The 24,596-nt window shown below is 44.6% G+C and overlaps 1 protein-coding gene across 2 annotated transcripts in view; it reads left to right on the top strand.

Annotated features, from left to right (window-relative positions):
• The window catches only part of MEGF6 (multiple EGF like domains 6), a 1,562,146-nt gene that overhangs the window by 1,362,425 nt on the left and 175,125 nt on the right, over window positions 1–24,596 (top strand). For both annotated transcript variants that reach the window (XM_069610227.1, XM_069610228.1), the window contains 3 exons: window positions 4,602–4,739; window positions 10,407–10,529; window positions 16,542–16,664. In XM_069610227.1, the coding sequence (XP_069466328.1) occupies window positions 4,602–4,739; window positions 10,407–10,529; window positions 16,542–16,664 (384 nt within the window). The remainder of the gene's footprint in view (window positions 1–4,601; window positions 4,740–10,406; window positions 10,530–16,541; window positions 16,665–24,596) is intronic.

Here is a 24,596-nt window from a genome sequence, read left to right as displayed (position 1 = left end):
GCCACCCAATGCATGTATACCATTTCATGGCATAGCCATACTGCTTCCTACGGGACTGGCATGCTCTTGCAATAACACAGTCAATGATGTTTCACGCTAATGAGTGGTTTTGTTTTGTACATAGAAAACATTCACTAAATTAATATGACTGGGCTCTTTTTCCTTACACAAAATAAGAAGGCTTTTTTTCTGCTCATAAAGGAGACATCAGTAGGAGCAGCTTTGAAACGTATGCGTCTTTCTATGGATTTGCAATGCCCTCATTCACAAAACCTCAAGATGCAGTTTTTCCTGGTGTGCAAGACCCATCAGAGGCCGGCATCTTACTTTGCATATCCGCACTGCTAGCTCAAAGACATGCTACATTGTGATCCAAGAGATTATTAAATTCACTTAGCAGAATCTCTTCAAACTTGAGAGCTACTGCAAAACGTGCATCGCTGTGATCCAAGCTCTTTAGTAAATTGTCTAAGTAGAACCATTTCCCACTTGATTGAAACTCGAAGGCATGCATCTTTGAGAAACACACTATTATTAAATTCACTAATTAGCACAACTTTCCACTTGGGATACTGGAAGACATGCAGCACTGGGATACAAGTGACTAATGCAGTCAATAACTTTAGTAGAACCTTTGTCAACTTTGTGGATACTAGAAGACATGCAGTGTTGAGATACAAGCGATGACTAAATTCACCAATTAGAGCCTCTTTCCACTTGATTTATACTAGAAGACATACAGTGTTGTGATCCAAGCTATTAGTAATTTGACTAAGTAGAACTTCTTTCCACTTGATAGATACTGGAAGATGTGGACTGTGGCGCTCCAAGCTGTAACACAATTGTCTAATAAGAAACGCTTTCACTTGATTGATAGTGGAAGGCATGCAGTGTTGAGATCCAAGCTATTACTAAATTGAACGAGAAACTCTTTCCACTTGATTGATAGTGGAAAGCATGCAGTGTTGAGATCCAAGCTATTACTAAATTCACTAACGAGAAACTCTTTCTACTTGATTGATAGTGGAAGGCATGCAGTGTTGTGATCCAAGCTATTAGTAAATTCAATAACTAGAAAGTCTTTCCACTTGATGTCTCCTGAGCAATTTGTAAATTGTCTGAAGATAAACGATCTGCACTTTCTGATTCTGGCATAGTTGACAGAAAAGGTATGGCCCATTGAGTTCCATTTTGTGCTATTTAGTTTCTAGAATCTGGACAAAATGGTGATTGAAGAAAGGGCAACAAAAAAACACCATGTGGTTCCTAGACTAATATTTAAGAGTGAAAACCCCCTTTGCATGCTCATCTTGCCATTTCTTATATTTTCAGAGAATAACATAGTCCTCAGAAGTGCCACACATCAGAATGAATTTCCCCATCTTAGACTCTGGGTACAGGCTCTGTATTTCTCCCTATCCATCCCAGCACAGCTGCTAGCCCTGCACCCTACTTGTAAACCCCCATTTGCGTCCCCTTCTACACTTCTCCATTGCTTCCCAGCTAGGTGTGTGCTTAATGAATCCCAGATATCCCTTATGTATAGCAGTGGGACCCTTCAATGGTGTAACTGTTCTCATTGTAAATAAAGGGGGAAACCAAGGAAACATTCTGCTATGGAATAGCCAACCTTCCAGCCTGGAAGGCCGGCCGTAGGTCTCTAAAACATCCATTGGCAAATGGTGCTTTGGCTGATGTATATGAAGGGCTGACTAATGAATTCTACTAATAACATGTTTTACCCTACACCAGGACACACACTTTCTTCTCCGTCTTACAAATACGGCCATGTTTGGACCTTAATTTTTTTGCAATAAAGACGGAATTCTTCTGGCTATTATCTTTCTGCTAGAGCGCTGACCAGGTGTGTAATCACCTTCGAAATCCCTCCTAATTCCCCCCTCCCTATCTGCTGTAAGATCCCCACTTCCCCACTGCAATACTGTCAAATACTCAGAGTACTGCTAAAGCTGCGGCAGTCATAAAGAAGCACTAGGTTACACGGTTCCCATATTGCTTCCTTACGACAAAATGACGACATCTCACATCACGCATGTCTACCCAGACACACACACAATAGAACTGTGGAGTATTTAGGGGCAGAGCTCTGGTGCAACAGTAAGAACACAATCAAGCAAACAGTTCATGGAAAGATAATGGCGTGCTATGGCACATCATCTGCCATAACCCATAACTAGACACAAAGACTGGCTTTGCTCAGAAAAGCCTGACATTTACACTCTGAATTAGGTCCTAAGTGTCCACTTGTTAGCGTCTAGAACAGCCTTTTCTGTCGACAGACTCTACCGTGTCTCAAGAAACCATCCTACTTCTAAAACATCTGTGGATACTTTGGAAAACCTATTGTCTTGTGGTACCCCGTGAAGTGCCTTGCTTTGGGAGCCCCATCGGGAACAGTCAGCCAATGGACCTCTTCTCTGTGCCATGGCCAACCCATTATGTACCTTCAAGTACATATTGCTTGGAAGTTGACTGATGGGGCATGCATCTTACTTGTCCCCCACATTCCAATTTTTGACAAAAAGTGCTATTACTTTTAGAAATAATCTCTAAATGTTGGTGTAAGCACAATATGTGCATCTATACCAGATAGAAGTTGCAAAACTATGTTTAAGTTAATTGTTTTTCGAATTGGGCCACAATTTGGTGTATAGGGGATATATTTGCTGCCTCTGGCAGAAGATTTGCTGCCATTGGTAATTTTACTACTGACATTAACTAAGCAGAGTGGAATTCACATCCAGGCAGTCTCACCTTCTTTAACCTGCTGCATTAAACATTAATAAGAGTTCTTTCCTGGATGAGTAGCTTGTGTTTCTTGGACTTGAATTAGTGTGGGCCTTTTCTGAGGTGCTCCAAAACATTGCCACAGGAGCCAGAAGTGGGGACAGCAGTAGATTAAATCCTCAGTGCTTCTGTGTGTGCAGATCCGACAGCCTTATGCTTAATCCTGGCACTACCTTTTGAGTTTCTTTTCATGGAAAAGATGTTATGTTGTTAATTTATATGGCACACTGCTGCCATTTCCATGGTCTCCAGGCACCATCGTGGCTCTGTAAGTTAAAGTGGGGTGGGTTGGTTGGGGAGGAAGAGATGGATAAGACAGGTGTTGTGCTCGACTGTTGATGCGTGTAAAACCAGAGGTATCTGGTGCCTGTGTGCTTTCTTGGTGTCCTTTATTTGGTGCACTGGGTGTTTGTTTGCAGATGGGCAGCGTCCAGCCATTGTGCTGCTGTGAGTTGGAGGATATTTGGGTTTGTGAGTTCACTTCAGAGCGATATGCGTTTTTAGTGTTAGCTTGGTTTGTGTAGCGAGTGTGTGGTGGGTGAGGGTGGTAGAGAAAAGGAAATGGTTAGTAGGTGTTTGGGTGGTCTCGATATTGTTCAGCTGTGCTATTTATTTCTCTTGTTTGACTTTCACCTTTGTAGGCGTGCAGATTCTGGGTGTGATTTGGCCATTGTATGGGCTTGAAGAGGCCTCCCCTTAAGTTAGATTGTTGTATAGTAGTTGTGATCCATTTGTATCCCAATGAGTTGAATAACAAGGTTTTTAGCCATTGGCCTTTCATTGTCCTGATTTCCTTCGGGATCACGTTCCATAGTGGACTATGACTATGGAGAAGGCTCTTCCACTGAGTTTAGTTTTCTTGAAGTGTCTTGTTTCTATTTGGAGGTTGATGCTAGATCTTAAAGTTATTCCGGGTATGTATTGGGTGATTTTTGCTTGGAGTAATTCAGCTGCTTGCCTGTGTAGTGATCTATGGACAAAGCATAGGGCTTTGAAATTGATATGTTTCTTGACTAGTAGCCAGGTAGTAAATGCAACTTTTCTCCTTGCTACCTTGTCTCGCGGCATTTATCAGGGGGGCTTCGTTGGCAGGTAGCCAATTACACATGAGGAAATCAATTCTTAAAACCCTTGTCTTCAAATTAACTGAGCATGCACCACTGTGGATAATTATAACAAAGCCAAGCCTATCAGGAGTACATGGATGCATCCCTTTTCGGATCATATAATTGTAAATTATTTGAAATCAAAAAGCAAAACTAACTTCTCCTTTGGGGTCCTGGCCTCCCACACCCAATCACCACAGCCTCTGCCTACCCCGCAGCACTTGTCTCTGCACCCACTGGCCTCCTTCCTGTAGGCCTGCACTATCTACCCAATGTGCCTCCAGGTCGTACAGCACTTACCATATTATGCACTTCATCTGCTGCTCATCCACAAGCACAGACATTCCAGAAACTACTCCCACTTGTACTTCCCCTCTTCTTGCTGCACTTGCACCTTCGGAACACTCACAAGGCAAAGTAGGTTCATCCTCATCCTCCACTGTATTTATTGTTTCAATCCCATGTTTCCTCCCTGTTTTCCTGTGAGCGCTTTGAAACAGAATTGACTTACTGTATATGCGCTTAACAAATGCACAATAAATCAAATAAAAAATAAGTACTTGCTGCACTATGAGTTTTCAGCGCTGCATCTCCTGCATCCCAGCCAACAAAGGAAAGGGCTCCTTTTTGAAGAACAAATGGAGGAGCTTTGGAAAAATACTTTTTTCAATATGTTCTCTTTTCCAGGGATTGAGATGGAGATAGTGAACAGCTGCGAATCCAACAACGGTGGCTGTTCCCACCAGTGCCTCCACACGAGCTCTGGCCCCCACTGCTCCTGCAACTCTGGATACCAACTGGACAGGGATCAAAAGACCTGCATAGGTGGGTGGACTGTTAGATTACCAATATGGACAGGATGTCTTGTTTATAGGCCCACTTCTCATTGCACCCGATATACTGGAAAGTCATAGGCATAATGACCAAGTGACCCGCTAAATACTTATGAAAGGTAAGTGAAACAATGTTGCATAGGGAAATCAGGAGATTTATCTCTGGAAGGCCCCTTGGGCTGGTGCAGATACCTTCACATGTCCTCCGAACCCAATATTAGGCAGACTCTTCCTACTGCTCAATATCATCTGTTGGCCTGCTTTGGATTTCTATATCCGACACACTGGAGGTGACTCCGAGGTACTACCGGCGGTTTACCGGCAACCTCGGCTTAACCTTTCCACTGCCTGATATCACAGTATTACAGGGATATTATGGGCGGCGGAGTAACAGTAAGTTCCCATGTCCATGGAGTACAATAGTTAACACTGTTAACAACGGTGCCGATGCTTCAGGGAATTATCTGCTTGTAGGAGCCTAAACTACCAGCAGGTCAGGCCTGCTGGTTGCTCACTGCCCTACCGACAGACTCAGAGTGAGCGGGTCCGATAACAATGCCGGCGTCGGTCGTACCGGCATTATTTTCGGCATTGTTACCGGACTGGCCCACTCATGTCTCTGGTGGAAACATTCGGGTCTCCTCTTTCAACACCTAAACATGTTCCTTGCTCCAGAGTATGGAACAGGAAGCTGGTCTCTTCATTCTCCCACCAATTTCCAAGGGCTTTGAGGTTGTGTCCTGCTCTCTCATCCTGCAGCACTGGAAAGTACAGGGTGTTTCCTTAGAATCTCAAGGTTTCTTGACGGGAAGCCAAGAACATATGCACCAGAACTCCAAAATCTAAAACCAGTTCTGCGTTACTACGATTTTGTAATAGGAAAAGGACCATTGATTTATGAAGCACATAACAGAAGCTAAGTTTTCTATTGGTGTCTATATAAAATATGTTATTTAATCTAGTGATTGTTCTTTGAAGTAGCTAGAGACTATTTAGGGTAATGAGCTTGTAATTCATCCTTTATACATCCTTCTACACACTGCCCTTTTGCCCTAACCAAACACAGTTTTAAAATGTTCTTTACAAAGTTAGAATTGTTAATCCTTTCAGCAGTGTTTCCATCTTTAAAATATTGATAGTCCATTTGAGGGTAACAGACCGGTAAAATATTATTTGTAGCATACCGTTCTCCACCATAACTTTTTGCTGTAATTAAAAAGGAAAGTTTGAAATGTTTTTGCAAAATTAAAATTGTTAATCCTTTCAACGTCGTTTCAAGAGAATTCATTGAAACACCAGGAGTGACAGGTTATTCATTTCTTTGGGATCATTTATAGACCATAGTTATGTAACAAAATTGCAATGTTAAACAGCCATATCTGCCTGTAGAAAAGCAAAAACGGCGGGCTTTGCCAATGCTGTTTCTTCCTTTGCGTCCAAATGCAGCGAATCTAGTTCCATGTGTTAATATCCCCGCAAAAATGTCGCCATAAAAGAATGGCGCCGTTTCTTTGCGGCGATAATGACATATGGAACCCGCAGGCAACGCCCCTGCAACCCCCAAATTCTTTTAAAGGGAAAGGGGGACACCCCCGCTCCCATTTACCCCATAAATGATCCCTATAAATAATGTCACCTATGCCGTTTCCCAGCGACCATATGTATGACGACATTATTTATGGGGATACTATTGCCTGATACCACTAATCTGAAACTGATGGCGAGGGTGAGCATTCAGGCCTTTCCTTGTACATTCCCCCTGCTCTTTTGCTCTCGCGCGTCCATCCCTTTCAGCTGCTTAATAATCACTCGCAGGTTTCAGAATAATACACAAGCCCAAAGCTGCAACAGTGTGGTTAAAATACCATTTCCCATGTGCGATCCATCCCGATCGAATCACACTGCTGGTATTTCCTGGAGAGTAAAAAAAATGGCTGAGGGGGCGGCGGGTGGTTATGAAGAGGGGAGCGTGGGATGGAGAGAGGGATATACCTCAGGCTGAAGGTCAGCAGACAGATATAATACTTGCAGCTGCGCACGGTTTTGCATGATGCTAGTTTGGTGTTTGCTGTTTAAGGACCGCGTTGTGTGACTTGACAAGTGTAGAGAGGACCCATGGGCTGTCTTCGATTTGAATGCATCCTTCCTAAACCATCCTGAAGTCACAGCTCACATGTGTTCATGTCTTCTGCAATGCATGAAATGTATTAAGTACACTAGATCGTCTCTTCACTGGCTGTGGGCATTGGCGGGGTCCTCAAAAGTCATCATGTCGCCTCTGTAGGCCGCACACCAGCCTCTTCTGGTGTCCCATCCTTTGGCGAGGCAGTGTTGGGCTTGATCCACAAACGGGCAACTTGGCCCTGCGGCTGAGCCATTGGAACTGGAAAAAGGTGTTAGCTAGCAAGAACACTTCTACCCCCTGATTTAAAACCGGGGTGGGAGTGCTCAGAGTGAGGCAGGGGACATTGGGCAATGGACCCTGGTTCTGCCTGTACCATCATGTGGACCACAATGCAGATCTTGATTAAATAGCCTTGCGATGAGGAATTGATGGGGAGTCAAGAAAGGTGTGGCAGCAGTTGGATGGAGGACTGAGTTGTAGAGAAGGAGATGTACACGTCACTCATGAAGCCCGCCCGCTCACCCAGGGGTGGACTGGCCCATAGGGAACTCTGGAGATTTCCTGGTGGGCCTCTGCACCCTGGGCCTCTTTTCTGTGGTATTTCCAAATGTTCTCATAGGAAAAGCATTGGGCTTGCTGAAAAGGTGTCATACAGGGCCACTTTGAACTTTATTTCCAGGGCCTCTTTTAGTTCCCAGTCCAGCCCTGCGCTCACCTCCCTCATACTGGAAGAGCAGAAGAAAGCTCTGTGCATGACACCTAGCATCGTCCCAAAACCGCATTGAAAATAGGAAAGATGTTATGCGCTCAGACAACGGTACTGAATGTACTGTCCAAACTGAAATGGTGGGCGGAAGTCTGCAGACACTATCGGACATGGAAGAACCATACGTGAAGTTTGACAGGTGTAAAGTGACGTCATGAAGAAAAGACACAAGGATACACTAAAACGATGTACGAATACTTAAAGTATGAAGATGTAACTGAAGTAATAAAGTGAAAATACATGCAAAAGGGAAGAAATCATATATACTAAGAAGATAAGTAACAAGAGGTCCAGTAGATGTATATACCCAGAAACGCAAGGTAGACGAGAAATATAGAAGCTTGCTACATCATAAAATATGATGCGGGTAAAGCAGCCATGTTGAGAAGAAGAACGTTGGTTTTGTTTTATAGTAAGCTGAAAACCCCAAGGAGAGAGACCGAGGTAGAAGAGCTGACAGGCACTGTAATACAGATTCATGCAAGAGCCAAGAATATTTGTTTGGCTAAGGATGAAGGATGCCACAGTGAGAAGCAACTGCAAAGTACAAAAGAAGTCATGTACACAAGACATATTTCTCTTAGATTATGAAAAGTAGTAAACATTTGCAAGTGCAAACAATTGGACCATTAAATACACAGAAAGCATATTCAAGAAGGAGCAACCAAGTCTCCAGAGGCCAAGAAGAGTAATAGCACCCAGCATAATTCAATCAAATATCACTAAATAAAAGGACAGAATGGAGAAATCATGGTCTCCTCACACGTGGCACAAGACCAGAGAACAAGGCCTATTCATGAATCTTCCGACAAAGATAGCAGTGTACCCTCACTCCCTTAAACGTTCTGGAGAAGAGAACAGTCAGCAAAGTCAACTATACAGACACGGCCTTGGTTTAGGGCCTAACCGATGAGAGATGGTAAGGCTAATTGTCCATGTGGTCAGTTGTCTGATGTTGTTACCCTTGCCTGGGTTTCATTTTGCTTACGTGCTGCTAACGAGCTGAATGTCCAAGGTTGGAAGAGGATGCCAACCAATCAGGATGGCCTATGCGATGATGGACCATACATTGTTGCAGAAGCCAATCTGCTGCTGTTATTCTACTATTATCTGTATTATACATAGTTAGAGGTTGTTCTAGCCGTGCCTATTAAAGTGTAGCCAATGATGTCATTAACACCTAAATGAGCTATAGGTATATATATTCCCCTAACCAATCCCGCTCCGATAGGCTTTTATTATTTGCCATGTAGGATGACACCATAGTTGACGCATATTGAGGTATAAAACCTTTGTGTAATGGAGATGTATTTTGAGAGTGAGTAAGCAGCGACTTGTTATGCTTGCCAGATTTCCCTGCTTTATTGAACTAATAATAAAGTAGTACTTTGCCATATTCTTTGAGTCTGTCGGTTATTTGGGCCCGTAATTATTGGTTCTGATAATCCCCTCCAGCACTTGATACGCTCCAGGTGCTACTGCACAGAGTATCAATGTTTGATTGGAGACAGAGAGCTACAGAAGGTAAAACGGGAACTGCTGTGGCCTTTTTTGGTAGTACGTATGGTGTGGGTCGAGAAGCAGCAGATCGAGGAGGCTTCCCAAAGATAGTGCAAGCAGTTCTGAAAAGAAAAGTCAGAGGTGAACTCAGGACACAAAAAAAGGTACGTTACAGGTGAAGCAAACAAACTTAACTGGATTACAGTGAGTGGATGGTAGTCCAGAAATCTGTGACCCACTCAACTGCAAAATCCAAGTCTGGCATCATGTTGCGCTTTAGTCTCATCGTGATGAGGAGCATTATGGAAAACTGTGATGTAGGTTGCAAGTATAAAATTAACAATGGCAATTTCAACCTGTGCACACCAAAAAGGACACAGTAGAGTGAGCCTCATTTAGAGGGTCCCAGCCTCTGTCCAAAATCCTTATTATTATCGAAAAGAAATGACACTTTTACGCAATGTGGAAGTGAAGCCCCTGGCTAAGTACAAGTTGAGTTCTGGCCCAAGCAGTGTCTTTGCATAAAGAATATTTGAACCATTCTGTGTTTTAATTGTGTGTATACAAGGTTTACACAGCAGTAAGTATTCTCGATAAAAGTACAATCGAATGTGCTTTTCATTATACACTTTATTTCAGAATTGCATGCATCGAGCACCCTCTTCTTTGTCCCATCAGCTCAGATGTCATAATTCCCCATGTCAACCCAAACTTTGTGGGCAAATGTAAGCCTCTTATGGGTTCTGTATGAAGCCTGTGTCTTCCAGAGATCACTGTGATGCAATTATTCTCCCATGTTGAAACCTCAGTAGTTACATCCAAATAACCCTACATTTGAGTCTTTAAAAGTGTCCAATTTGCATAATCTGGTGTTAAGATCATCTCTGAGCTGCACCCCTTTGGAGGGTATTATTGCTTTGTGAACTGCTTGTACCACACCCACAGTTAGAGGTCAGCAACTGACGCTCCCAATATGGTTCAGACTATGATTACCATGATTCCTCACCATTGTCTAAGATGACTATGGCCGATGGGAGTTGTAGTGCAAAACATCCGAAGATCCAAAGGTTGATGATCCCTGGTCTAAGTAGATGATGGTAACAAAGGTCACATGCTACTAACTGCCCACATGCAGCACTACTTTAGCATTCATTGCCACAGTGTTTATACATTTTCAGTCGCAATTTGAAATCAATACTTCTGTGTTTTACAATCTCCTTCAGTTAAACTCTGCTGATAACCTGGCTCACACGTGTTCTCTCTTTCAGACACTGACGAGTGCAAACCGGGGGCTTCGTGTTGCCAGCAGGATTGTTACAACTATGCAGGAGGCTATGAGTGTGTGTGCTCTGCAGGATTCCGCCTCAATGCCGATGGGTGTAGCTGTGACGGTAAGCACCACCAGTGTGACGTCCACCAGTGCTTAAATTGTACAAAATTAAGTGCCAGCTCTCAAATATTGTCTATCAGGGCCATTGCACGTCAGGATGAGCAGCTCCCCACCCAATGTTGCCACCACCCACAGCTGCTCCCCATGCTGTCAACATATATGGGGTTAAAGCTGCAACTCCCACTTGATGATTGCGGTTGATGGATGTACTCATCACGGCAGATGTGTGATTTACAAATACCAATCAACATACACTAAAATAACATACTCATTGGGCCTCATTATGAGTGTTGCGGTAAGGCAACAACGGTGCCGGTAGTGCTAGCAGCGCTGTTGTTACCTCGCCGCAACATTCCGAGTTGTGCTCGCAGGGCCGCTCTGTACGCCTGGTCAGACCAGACGTGCAAAGCGGCACCCGCTAGCAGAACAGGCTGGTAGCAACGGTCCTGTTATCAACGGGACCGTTGTTACTATCCTCTCTATTCTCATTGAGCCCTATGGGGGCTCAAATGGGAATGGGGACGTACCGGGTCCGGGTCCCGCAAATGGGAATTACCGGGCCCGCAAAGGTCGAAATGGCCCGGTAATTCCCATTTTTCGGGACCCGGACCCGAGTTTGGGGGTAGCAATGCCGGTAAAAACGGTATGGCTACCTCCAAACTCGTAATGAGGCCCATTGTGTCTTGACATGAGACAAATGTTTAAGTGTGTCTTTAAACACAATCATCATTTACATTGTGCTCTGATTCTACAGGTGTTTATTATGTGACTAGCAGTTAAAATAATAAAGTTGCCAAAACACCACATAATCAAAATGAGCCTGAGACAATAAGTGCCAGGGCTCACAAATAAGTGCCAGGGCTGCAAACACCCCCACAAATTAAGCACTGATTGTCCACATCCAACACTAACAGTGCAAGGGAATATGGGTAATGCAAACAGAATCAGCACGCCATATCATCATTCTGCATTCTACCTGGATGCATATCAGCAGTGTGGTGGGGCTAGGTAGAGCCCAAAACACAGTCCTTAGTGAATACTGGCGACAGCAGTAGTGAAGGGCCAGAGGCAGCAGCAGTAGTAATCCACATTCTGCCATTTTCCTTTGGGCGGTGGGGAGGGTGAGAGCAGCAAAGAACGCTGATCTGTAAGTGGGCTTCTTGCTCCTTCCCCCTTAGAAAGAAAAAGACATTTTCCTCCTTGGGCATGGAGAGCTACCTCTTTTCTTCTCAACCAATAGGCAGAGGCACCTCTAGTAATGATGTGCAAACAGGCTAGAGAGTAGGGATGTATCAATGGGCATGTTTTTGTGGAGAAGTGGCACCAGAGACCATGTGCTTCTACTGCAGGGGCGTGTGACTGTAGCTCACTAGATGTGTTGGACTTCAACTCCCATGATCCCTACCATTTGGATATGCTGTCTACGGCTGATGGGAGTTGAAGTCCAACACATCTGGTAGTCCAAACATTGGAAACCCCCGTTCTATTATTTATACTGAATTTAGAGGATTACCAACTGTTTACTTGCTTTTTTATCAACGCCACAACCCTTAGGCATTTAGGTGCTAGTTACAGTAAGTGTGGAGGGAACATTCTACAAAGTGCAAGACCATGCATGCAGGTTACAACAAGCAAGGATTATTGAGATTATAATCTGTTAAAGCCACCCCTCATGGTACAGGTTTTACATCAGATATACTGCTATGCAAAAGCCACAGTTAGGGTATGTGCACAATCTGGTAAAGCCATGCCTCATTGAACGGGTGGCTACATACGGTATACCGCTACGCAAAAGGCAGCATTAGGATAGGTGCACAGTCTGGTAAAGCCATGCCTCTTGGAATGGTGTCTACCTCAGGTATACAGCTACACAGAAGAGAAACTTAGTGTAGTTGCATAGTGAGGCAGAGCCACGCCTCATGGTGTTTGCGGCTAGTCAGGTATGCTGATACTCAGTATGGTATGTTACAGTACGTTATAGGCAGGGTATTTCAGGTGAAACAATACGTATTAGTCGCAGGTAATGTACATTAGCATCAATTGTTAGTTGGATGAGGAATGTTGTTTCTCCTGACAAGCCTTAATAGTTACTGTGGAGAAACTTCACCTGTTTTAATAGTGTTTTAACATACAGTGATGACATATAAGTCTTGTAGCCATCCGAGTGGAATACCAGCAGCACTTCATAACTGGTCACATGGGCTCTATGTCCCGCCCCCTTTCCAGGGGGAATGGATACTTATGGGATTTCTTCCCCAAGAATGGGACTGGACCGGAGAATTATGAGAAGTAGCGTTAAATTAGGAAAATAATGCAGTGGGGGTGCACGTGAGGCCACTTTTCCCTCCAAGAGGCCATCCTCACCCATGCGCCCACCCAAAGCGACTAGCCCTTTTCTCCAGTAGAATGGGCAGGAGCACCAGCAAGCCCCTGGGCTACTAACATACTTTCTATCCTTTCCGGCATGGGAGATCAGGGGCACACGGTTTCAAAGCTGTGCTTCATGCAACCAAGTGCACTAGGAGTGTGTGGCACATGCTTTGTTTCAGCGGTGATTCATAACCACCTATGATCCCACTAGGCGCTGCGTGAAGCACTTGGTTTCTCTTACCTACACCTCTGCCTATCACTCTGGGAAGATATTTGCTACTGGCAGACACCACACGACTTTGGAAACTAATTTGAAAATAAGAAGGTGAAAAAACCTTTGTATTGACAGACACCTAGTCGCCAGCCAGTCCCTGGACAGGGAGAAGTATACACATGATTCTCCACCGCATGAGGTGCATGTCACTGGAGCTTTCTAGAAGGTGTTTCCTTGGTGAAACACCACATTCAAACAGAGGATTCACCAAGAGCTTTTACCATGCGCAATCCTGAGTTGCTGCTTTGGTGGACTAATGTTGGCCATCATGCTCAGATGTCTGGCAATCATTGCGTTAGGTCTCGGCATACACCTGCGTCATTCCAGGAAGGTTCTGAGGAGACTAGGCTTCACCCTGACGGATGCTACAACGGACACCAATAGTACGACCAAGGGGAGACATAAGACTGCAAAGCGCTCCCTGTCACATGACCTTATCCCCCCCCCAACGGATGACAGTTAAGTCCATGCAACCCTGCCTATGCATACCCAGACCTTAGGAGCTAAGCCTGGGCATGGCAGACAATAGAGGATGAAACCTGATTAACTTGCGCAATAGCTACTATATGTTTGCACTAAGAAAGTGGTGGAACATATTTGTTCATTAATTAAACAAGGGGCTTATTGCTATTAGTACCCTGGACCGGGGTACTAAAAGCATTTTTTTTCCATTTTTGCGAAATGCTCCTGAACTTCACAACAGAAAAATATTTTTTTTAAATGGGGGCCAAGGAAGGCAAAACGAAGCCCGTTCTCCCTTTCCATGGCGGCCATTGAAAAAATAAATAAATAAACAAAGGGGATGGAAAGGGAGAAGGTACTACATGTAGTTCCTTCTCCCTTTCCAAGGCGCCATTAAACAAATTGGGAAAAAAGTAAACAAAAAAAGTCTGCCATGGAAAGGGAGAAGGGACTACTTTGTGGCTTCCCTGCAGAAGGATGTTAATGTTAACGGGTCTTGTACTGCGTACTGTCACCACTTGAGTAGTGTCTTGATAAGCCAGTTGTGTCTTGATAAGCAATACATGATCACCATATGAACTAGCCTGTTATTCAAATCCAAACTCCAACCGTAAGAATTTTTGTACACATAAAACAAGTTATGGAGCCAACAGTGCACTGGTCTCTAGCCACTCCATACTGCATAGAGTCCCCATCAATGCTATTCAAATTTGTATAGGTAAATAGAGCCCCTTCAAATCGATGCACGAATGTTCTCAGCTCATCATACTCAGGGTTTCTCTCCAGTCAAATTCCATTTACAGAGCCAGATCGTATTGACAGGAAGAGGATTTATTCATAAATCCATAATTTCCTGATAACTCCTCCTACGTAGACCATCTTTCAAGAGAGACCTCTCTCGTTCATGCCTTCTGTGCCTAATTGTCTTCCTCCCACACTTTCCCCTGCACCACCACTGCCAATGTTGCAGGCTTCTCCAGCACACAAGCAGGTCCTATTGAACCCCACAGGCTCCAGCTTTCCAAACCTTCCATTGACACACAGCCTGCAGAAGGTGAAGTCTCAGGAGGATAGCTCAGGGGCAACGCCCTCGCCTTGGACGCAACATGAAGCAACACAGGTTCGATCCCTGGGTCTGCGCTTAGAAACCTCTGGCCCTTAAACATGTTATAAATAACCCATCATTTCATATCCTGGAGGTGAAAAGGACTTGCCTCCTTCCATTCAGGTCTTTTATTAGCACGTTCTGGAGCTGGCAGAGTTCTTAAGATTGCAGGATCCAGAGCCTCTGGCAGTGGTCATGTTTGGGAAGCAGGACAAAGCAGGTGTTACACTATAGCCAGATGTGTTTTTGGGGATTAAAAGATATGGGAAATTACACATATCACGTCACCACAAACTGTGATTGGGATGCTAAACGCTCAGCACGGTACGCTGTAGTTGTGGCAACACGGGTCCATGGCAGAGGTCTCATCAATGGACAAAGCCTCGACTATTGCACCATCTGCTAAGGAGGAGAAATCTTTAGAGGGCTTTTGCATGCGAGTTTACCTGAACAACTCGGTACACTTCAGACACATGAGTTCCAAATGACATTCTCATAGCATGTAGCTTGCGGCTGGGAAACGAGTTTTGAGGGGAACTTCCAACGGCTAAGATAGAGTAATTTATGTTCTGTTATGTTACAAGTGCTTCTAGAGTGCACAGTCACACAAAGGTATGTTGGAAGCCATTACAGACGATAAGCAAGTAGCCCTGGAGATGGTGGCTTCAGGGGCATGTTGGAGCAGCCCTCAGAGGCATTTATCTGCAACAACCTGGTTTAACAGCCCAACGCGTATCTCAGAGGCCCATGAAAAAGTAAGACCCTTTCTCTTTGAGAGGTTGAAACTGGTTGATGAGTGAAACAAAACAATAGGCGGACTGTCAACTCTTTGTTGGCTGTTACCAAGCAATCACATAAGACAACATGCCATTCTAGATGGAAAGAAGAAAGGGCGGGTCGTTTCAGTCCTTCTGAGGATTTGAAGCTAAAACACAAGAATGCAGACATCTACGACATTTGTCTTCGTGCTTTCAACCAAGAAAAAGGCAAGGGGGTCACCCCTTTCAGAAGTGCCTTCTCAGGCAAGCCAAGAAATGGCCACATTAACACCCAAGGAACTTGCATGCCTAGGTGGCAACCTGGAAGCTCTCTTTTTACAAGTCTGGTAAGCCACCCCCCAAAATGGTTGGATATTTTGAACTGTAAGCAAAGGATACAGACACCTCATACCCACCCTTCTTCCCATAAACCCCAATCTCAAACACTTGTCATTGAATCTTTTCTCAGGGAACTCAAAGTTACTGAAAAAGGACACACTAGTAAAGTAGGATATGGCAGTGACTCATAGGGGATTTAATTTCCACTTAGTTGCAATTCATCTCAGCTCATTTCCAAAAGTCTTTACTAAAGTGATGGTGGTAGTGAGGGCCTTTCTTCCTCAAGAGGGAATTCACATCTATCCTTACCTCGGCATCAAGCTGGTTCATGCCCCAGTGTTATGAGAGCTTGCATCCATGCTCTCAACACCACCTTCAAAATTGTGATGGGGTGAGGTCTAGGCAGACAGTGGGTGGGACACAGCCTGCGTTGCTGAACTGCGGGATCTGGAGTCTGTGGCTCTCTGGATGTTTTTGACCGCTGCTCACCATTGGCTGTGATGGCGAGGGCTGATGGGAGCTACTGTCAAAAACAACTGGAGAGACAAAGGTTGCAGACCCCATTGATCAAGAGCAAGGTGGCAGACTTTATACTGAAGGGTGTAGGTGCACAGGGCACTCTATATGTAAACACATCACTTTAATCGACGCAAAGGGTTCAACAGTGATTTGACTAGTTGCCATCTCTTTCATCTTTCCTTACAGATGTGGACGAATGCTCATCATCGAATGGTGGCTGTGAACATGTGTGCCTGAATGAAGTGGGCTCCTTCCAATGCAGCTGTGAGATCGGCCACAAGCTGGATGACGACGAGAGAAGCTGTATTCGTAAGTCACGCTACCTTCCCAAATATCGCTCATCGCGCTCACCCGATACTGGTGTTTTGCTTTTTACTTTTCCTATTAGTGTCGGACGTTCTCTTTCTTCCTAAAAAAAATGTAAAGTTGCATTTCTAAAGAGCCTGACACATGTCGCTGTCACGTCTTCCTCTGTATCTGTTCGGGCCACTTCTAGCACGACACTGGTCTCCCTGCGGCAGAGTGTGTCTTTTCTGCAGGGGTGGCACGTGCAGGTAAGTGCAGAAAGTCTCCCCTAGTGGACGAGAAGCAGAGAGGTGGAGTCTGCCCCGAGACCCTTCCTTTTGCTGGCCTGAGTGTCACTGCTGTATTTGCACTTGTGTACCACCTCCCATTAGCGCAAACATGGTTAGTGGGCTGCTGTGACATAATTCACTGGCTTAGGTACATCCTCTCATTTATATTGTGACCTGTGATAAGAAGAGAATGTTAATGTTAATGGGTCTTGTACCGTGCACTGTCGCCACTTGGGTGGTCTCTTGGCGCTCTGGCGGACCTTCATTGGAAGGAAGGTTGCAAGGTTTGTTAGTGGGGCTGAGAGGGAGAAGAGCAAGAGAGCTGTAATGTGCTGTTGGCAGCTTCAGTTCGGAGAAACCGTTCACTGAGCATCAGTGCGTTTTTGGTTGTTAACCGTCATGTGGTGTTGAGGTGTGATTGGGAATGGTTTGTTTTCATGTCTCCAAAGTCCAATTTTTTTTCACATTTTGCCTCCCTCCTCTCGTCTATATAAATATTTACCATTGGTACGGAAATGGGTATAGAGGTGTACCGCCAGACATTACAGTCATACTGTACTCCTCTCAAATATGACTGCGATTCAGCCCTGTAACCGCTAGCAGCATCATCTTGCCGAAAATTCTACTGTTTCCCTTTAGTCCAGTTGATCTGTAAAGTTATGCAATGCACAATAGCAAAGACGTTTTATTAACGCATCATCACCAACTATACTTATATAGCATCTAAAAAGTGTTCTTCCTATGGGGAGTCCAACTTAACCATAACTACGGAGTCCTATGCCCAACTATGTAATGGGACTGCACTGCGTTTCTCTGGCACAGAACACTGGCATAAGGGTTTGGAATCACACAGTGTATGGCTGGCATTTACTGTTTGGATTGTTTAGAGCGCCGACACCCCACTGTTCAAGTGAGACACCATCAATCATCAACTTATAGCTGTTTTACTAGAAAAAGCAGATGCACTTTTTAATGCCTTTAGTGGCAACAGTTTGTTCTGTGCAGCTGGGCAAGAGTGATATAGAATCGGTAACAGTGACAGAAGTGCACCAGAAAGGTAGTGGAACTGTGACTCTGGAGGATGACAAAGTAGGGAGGCAGGGAGCAGCGTGCAAAACATTTTTCAAGGGTTACAGTTGGTATTAGCATATTTGACCGAATATTTTTGGCCGAATGGTACAAATGACCGAATTTGGCCTCTACCATTTGACCGCATATATTCAGTCAAATTGGCTAATACAAACCGAACATGTGGAGCGGGGGTTGCGGGGGTGTCCCCGCTATCTATGTTCAGTGTGTATTGGCCTTGGGTTTGCGGGGGTGTCCCCTGCTTCCTCGATATTGGGGGAGGGATACTGAATACATTTTTTTTTTAAAGTGACTCTGCGGTGTCGGATTCGACCCGTGTTAGAGGGTCGGATCTGACGCCGCAGGGTTAATGCGGGTCAGGCAGCAAGCTAGCAGCTAAGAAGGGGTGGGGTGGGGTTTGATCATGGTGGGGGGTGGTGTTTGATCTTATGAAAAGTGACCGCATGCGGGCTGTTTTATTTCAGTCAGTTTTGATACGATCAAACACACCCAATCCTTGCAGTCATGCTGGCTGACAGCCAATTGAGTTCAAACAGATTTCAGTTTAGCTGCAACTGATATCCGGTGGTAAAACGGAAACGTGTTTTTTACTTCACAAAGAAGATCACCAGAATGGTGAAAATCATTGCAAAAAGTAGTGGAGCTGTTAACAGTAAAAAATAAAAGTAGTGGAACACCACTCCCTTCGACCACTGGTAGGTTGATGAAGTTTAATGTCTTTGTTCTACCAAGTAGCAACCCAAATCATTAGATGCACTGCTTCTAAATTCAGGGGACATTTTAATGCACGATGGCTTGGGGGATGGTAGGTTCCCATTGTCAGGAGATCTTTTGACTTTTCTGCTTAAGGTGGAGGAAATAAGGGAGGAAGGATGGTGAAGGCATGATGACTAGAAATGTCCCTTCTCTTTACAATATTTCCACTTTCCAATTGCTCCATTACTTTGACTTTACCTCAATCTCTGGTGCTTTGCTACGGAAAAGGCGTGATGGGGAAGGTTCTGTGTTCGCTCACAGCTGCCCACATGGCCTTCCTGTTTATTCACGGTGCTGAGGGTCCTTCACTGGACTGTGCGACCAGAAAAGTGCCTTCAGGGCAGTGGTTTCTTCTTTGACCCAGTCTTCCATTTTCCAGGTGCATGTAGTACATATTTCGCTGTTCTGTTTGTCACTACAGGGGGACTGTCTGCTAGTGGATAGTGTGATGAATCGCGGGATTCAGTCACTTCTCCCCAGTGGCGAGCCTTTCCCTGCGAGGCTAGGGAGGTGAGCCCACTATGTGATACACTCCCTAGGGGTAGAGGAAAGTGGGACCTCACCGGGAGAGACTCCCCCTTTGGGGACATGGACTCCCGTTCTGAAGAGGAACTCACTAAGTTACTTACACACAATTCAGTGGTAACCACAACTACCGGAAAAAGATAAACAGAGCAAGTCGATATTTGTTATTACCAAATAGAATCTGTGAGAAAAACTGAAAAACATAACTCCACTCAGATGAAGAAAACTATTGGAGTAATATCGATTACTAACAGAACAAAGAAGGACTTTGACGTTGCACTTGGGATGTCCCAAGGCCACGTCATAAAACAACCAGGAGCAGTCATGAAAGAAAGAGAAGCCCAGGAGTTTGAAATCAGTTGTGCCAGAGAAGCGCATAGAGAGAGGGACACACAGTTTTTAAGGCTGGAAGAAAACTGGTGTGTGACCCGAACCCAGAGGAAAAGCTAAGCCAGAGAAATAGGAAGAGCACAGGCAAGTTAACCCAAAGTCGTGGTGTGATCGGGAGGCTTTGGCCAGTGAAGTCCAAGAACAATGCTGAGACCACTTACCGAATTGCAACGCGTGCCGCGCATAGTCAAGGAGAGAAGGAAGCCAAGAGGCCAACCCGACCAAAGAAGAAGAAAATCCCATCCTGACGGCAGGCCCGGTGATGCCAACCCTAAGAGCAAGAGGTAAGGGGGAAGGCTGGAGCCTGGGAGGGATACCGAGAATAACAAAGGGATGAATCCTACTTGTCCCAGTGGGGAACAGGTATATAAGAAGAGCGAGAATCATCACTGGGTTACTCATACTCGTCCCAGTAAGGAACAAGTATATAAGAATATTGAGAACCATAACTGGGTTACTCGTACCCGTCCCAGTAAGGAGCAAGTATATATAAAGAGTGAGAATCATCACAGGATCATTTGTATGTGCCCGGTGAAAAACCAGTATGGCGATAAAATGAGAATCGTTTCTGGGATATAGATACTCATCCCAGTGAGGAACTAGGATGGGAAAAAAAGTAAGAGTCACTACCGTATTGCAAAAACACATCCAGTGCAGAACCAGTGTGAGAAAATGGAAGAATTATTATTGGACTATTCACATTCATCCCAGTGAGGAATACGTGTGTGAGAAAAGTTAAGATCATTACAGGGGAGTTAACTCTTATCCCAGCAAGGAGTCAATGTAAAGAACAAATCAGAAGGAACCAATGTGAGAAAAGTGTGAGAATGATTACAGATTTCATACTCATAACAGTAAAGCATTAGTGTTGAAACCACCTAAGAAGGGTGAGACAGATTATCGGAACAATATTGGTTCTCCTAAAACCTGAAAGGATTGGCCATTGAGTCAAGAGAGTGTCTCAAGTGAGTTTAATTAAAGAGAAAGAAGAGAGAACAAAGCTCTGTTGAAAAGCGGAAGAACCACATTGATGAACTTTATGATCTGACAAAAGTAGTCTCCAAGAAGTACCTTTCGACTACTTTATCAAAGTGAACTGTTACAGAAACCAATACACAGGAAAAGGGAGTCATTCTACTGTGCTTTAGTTATTCATATAGTCGTAGGGTCAGTGTAGGTTAGTTTTGGACTGGACAGATCATTCCTTTCGGGCCCACTGATGACTGACGAGCACCAAATAACAATGAAGTCAAAATGGAAGACACAAGTCCGAGTCCCTCTTTTGACTCACCACAATAGCCCAAGGCATCATTCTGATGACATGCCACGACTTTCTTCCTTTTAGTGTGTTGATATTTTGGAGACAGGAACATCAAGTACTCTATGTTGTACCCTCAGCTCAATATGCATTTGCAGAGCCGTGTTTTTCAGAGTTTCCTCCGTGCCAGGACTATGTTTGCTTTGGCCATGCAAAGAGTCTTCCATCTAATCTACATTTTAGCATGGAAAGGTATGGCTGTGGTTTGAGCAAGATCTTGTGGACATCTTTCCAGCTTTGAGATGATTCCTCCATTTCATTTCTTTTTTGGGCACTGCCTATTAGATGAGGTGGATCTTTTAGTGCTTGGCATCTTGAACGTTTGGCTAGGCTGTGTAGAGTTTGGCTGAAAACGATTTCCCTTACCCCGTCTATGTTAGAAACCTTTTCCAGTTCTTGGTCCATGCAGGCAACCCTTCTCTTTGTGGTATATTTTTGAGGAGCTCGTTGTGCTGTTTCCATGGTGTACTGTTTGAAACAGTCCAAAGTAATCCTGGTAGAACATGTTTGCGGATTTGCAGCATCATCCGAACTTAGAGTGTTTTGGAGTCTCACAAACTTTTAGAACTTCCCTGGAGATTCTTGGAGTGAATGGCTTCCAGGTGAAGGGAGTTCATGAGTGGAGGTGGGGCAGCTAACGGCAAGAGGGTAGGAATGATTCTTCCAAAATCTTGGTTCAAACAGGTCTATGGCAGAGTTGCAAATGAAGTGAGAGGAACCAATACGAGAGGCCCATCCGGGTCACCTAGCAACATCCAGCCAGTGAAGATAACTAGGGCATAGTCCAAAGAGGCTCTGCAGTCATGGAGGAGGAACTGCAAGACCCTTGAAAAGAAGGAAATGTGTTTTCTCACTGCCACAGCCCTGAGAACAGGATCATGGATAAAGCAAGCAGCACCATAGTACACATACATATTTCACAAAGTCCATAACGGGCAAGGAACAAGACCTTTGAACCCTCTGGAAACCCCAAGGGCCCATCAGTTAGCCTGTCACCATCCACATCCCACCCATTCATCAGGACCTTTCCTATCCCGACAACCTCACTGGACAGTCTGCTCCTAACGGCAGAGGTCTAACAAAAAAGTGAACAAGACCTGTTATGTACGACAGACCACCTATATCCATTTCTACAATCACATCCACATTCTTTAGAAAAAAAAGTTTTATTTCAAAAGATATGTATCCATTTCAATTAAATTTTAAAAATATCACCAGAGCATGACTTTTTCTGTCCTAATACATACGAGACACCATGCATTGTGTGTGCTGTAACATACCGCAACACAATGCTACAAATCACTACCAGTTAATTCCAGAACAAAAGATTATAAACATACATACGGTGACCATTCACATATTATGTTGATGTGATTGTAGAAATAATTCATATAGGTGGTCTGTCATGCATAACAGGTCTCGTTCACGTCTTTGTTAGATTTATATTTTGAAACTGGGAGATCGAGACTGGACCAGGTATTCTTTTCTTACTAATGGCAGAGATCCACGCCAAGCTGTTGGTATGGGGTAGGTTCCTGCAAGAATCTGATGCTCCGATTCTTTCTAATCTGCGGCCACAAGTCCACTATCACTACGAAAGACGTTTGACTAAGGCTGTGTTGTGGTGATCTTCTCGGGTTAGCGAGGCAACATCTTGCTAACCCAGGGCCTCCCTACATTGACTTTCCTAGATTTCCTTGAGGAGATTTTACTCAGCCTTCCCTAAATGTCAAGAAATACTTCCCAACGCAGGGTCCATGTCCCTCCTCCCTAACTGGACTCGGTCAAAGCACCCAACATAGGTGAGCCGATTCAGTGATAATACGTGAAAAAGATATTTCCCAGTTAGTGCAAATGGACGCTGTTCATAATAGTTTACATTCACTCAACTTACTCAAGGGACTGGTAAAAGTGACATCACATGTCCCTTGGACCTCAATGCTATTACAGGATCTGTTTCCGCCTATGACCCTGCATTGTATTTTTTTTTAATAATCTTTATGTAACATGTGTTGCATGACAAGTGGTCCCTCAGTGGCGTTAATGTTTGATGGCTTGAGACCTGAAAGCTTCCTTCCCTGCTCCTCAGTCCTTTGATGTGGCCTTATTGGGGCATAACGTGATGCACAAAGCATGTTACAGCCTCATGGTTACAGTCAAAGCATGACACCTTAACATGACATGACAGGAGGTTTCCAGTCTGTCACTGAATACAGAAGGGCAGGCATCTGCCCCTTCTCTCCCTACCTGCCCTGATTGTTTGCACATCCACCTCTTCTTTTCCAATAGTCTTAGGAGCAAATCCTGCATAGGGCCCTCAGGATATATGTTCTCACTGTAGAAGGCTATGCATTTTGATAGCCCACCTCTAAGTAATGTACCACCCTGTCTCAATATGAATTGAACTAAAATCTTGCATGCCATGACATGGAACAAACACTTAGGGCCTCATCACGAGTTGGGCGGTAACGCCGGAGCTAATAGCGCTGGCGTTAACTGCTCTACCGCCAAACCCACTGGCGCTTTTAGCACCGGATCACGGGTTTGGCGGATTTGGTAATCCCCATTCCCCATTGAGCACATTAGGAATGCCACATTCCCCATTGGGCTCAATAGGGAAAGTTTGCGCTCTTACTGCCGGCGGATTTCCCGCCGGCGGTATGAGCGCGAAATTTCGGCAGATTTCCCCCCAGCTAATAGCTGGGGGGAAACCAGCCAAAGCCCTGATTTGGCAGACCCTTAAATCCAGCGGTAACAGCGCTACCGCCGGATTTAAGGGTTACCACCAAACTCGTGATGAGGCCCTTAATGATAAGCCTTTTGACATGTAGGTGCCAGGCCTTCATTTTATGGTGCCAATTTGACCATTGCATTCCCATACCTTTCGGTACCAACAACATGCACGTTGATACAGTGTCTATTCTTGACTATGCCACCGTCGGCTCAGGCTCGGGGGCGGAGCCACAGAATTTACATTCTGGCGTGTTTCCTGGTGTACAACCCATAGAGACGCCGGGGCAAATAAAGCCACCAAACTTCAAGGAGTGCCCAGGCACACTCTTGAGCCCCTCAGACATCCAACATTACACTGTGTACTAACTTGCAATTCACCAAATCCTTCTTGCAAACACAACCCAATTATCACATCACTTTAGGGAATATCTATGATCCATCCAACAGGACCTGCTATCAGCAAACATTCTTCCCCGGCTGCATCTTTCCATCCCTGCATTCGTAGCATCTATTTCCCATGTTTCCATCCTCATGTGTTCCTCTCGCATATTTTCTTTTCTTTCAGTAGACGAAGGTGTGGGAACCCCTCGTAGGGGCACAGTGCACCATTCCACAGAAAGCTCAAAGCCCTCTAATATTACTAGTTGTGATGTGGCTCAGTATAAAAGCATATTCATATAGTACGTGAATTACAATAGGTCAAACCAACAAGCTACCAACACTAGCAAATGATAATGGCATACTCAGCTTTAAAATGGCAGTAGATGACGTTGTTAAGTCATAGCGGCCTCAAGGCAATCGATAGGTGATGCAGGGAGTACACGTTTGTAGCGATTGCTGTCCGGAGCCTTTTCA

This window comes from Ambystoma mexicanum, chromosome 8 (assembly GCF_040938575.1).
Source record: "Ambystoma mexicanum isolate Mex_15411 chromosome 8, UKY_AmexF1_1, whole genome shotgun sequence".
NCBI classification, from domain to species: Eukaryota; Metazoa; Chordata; class Amphibia; order Caudata; family Ambystomatidae; genus Ambystoma; species Ambystoma mexicanum.
This window is presented reverse-complemented; position numbering and strand designations above follow the sequence as displayed.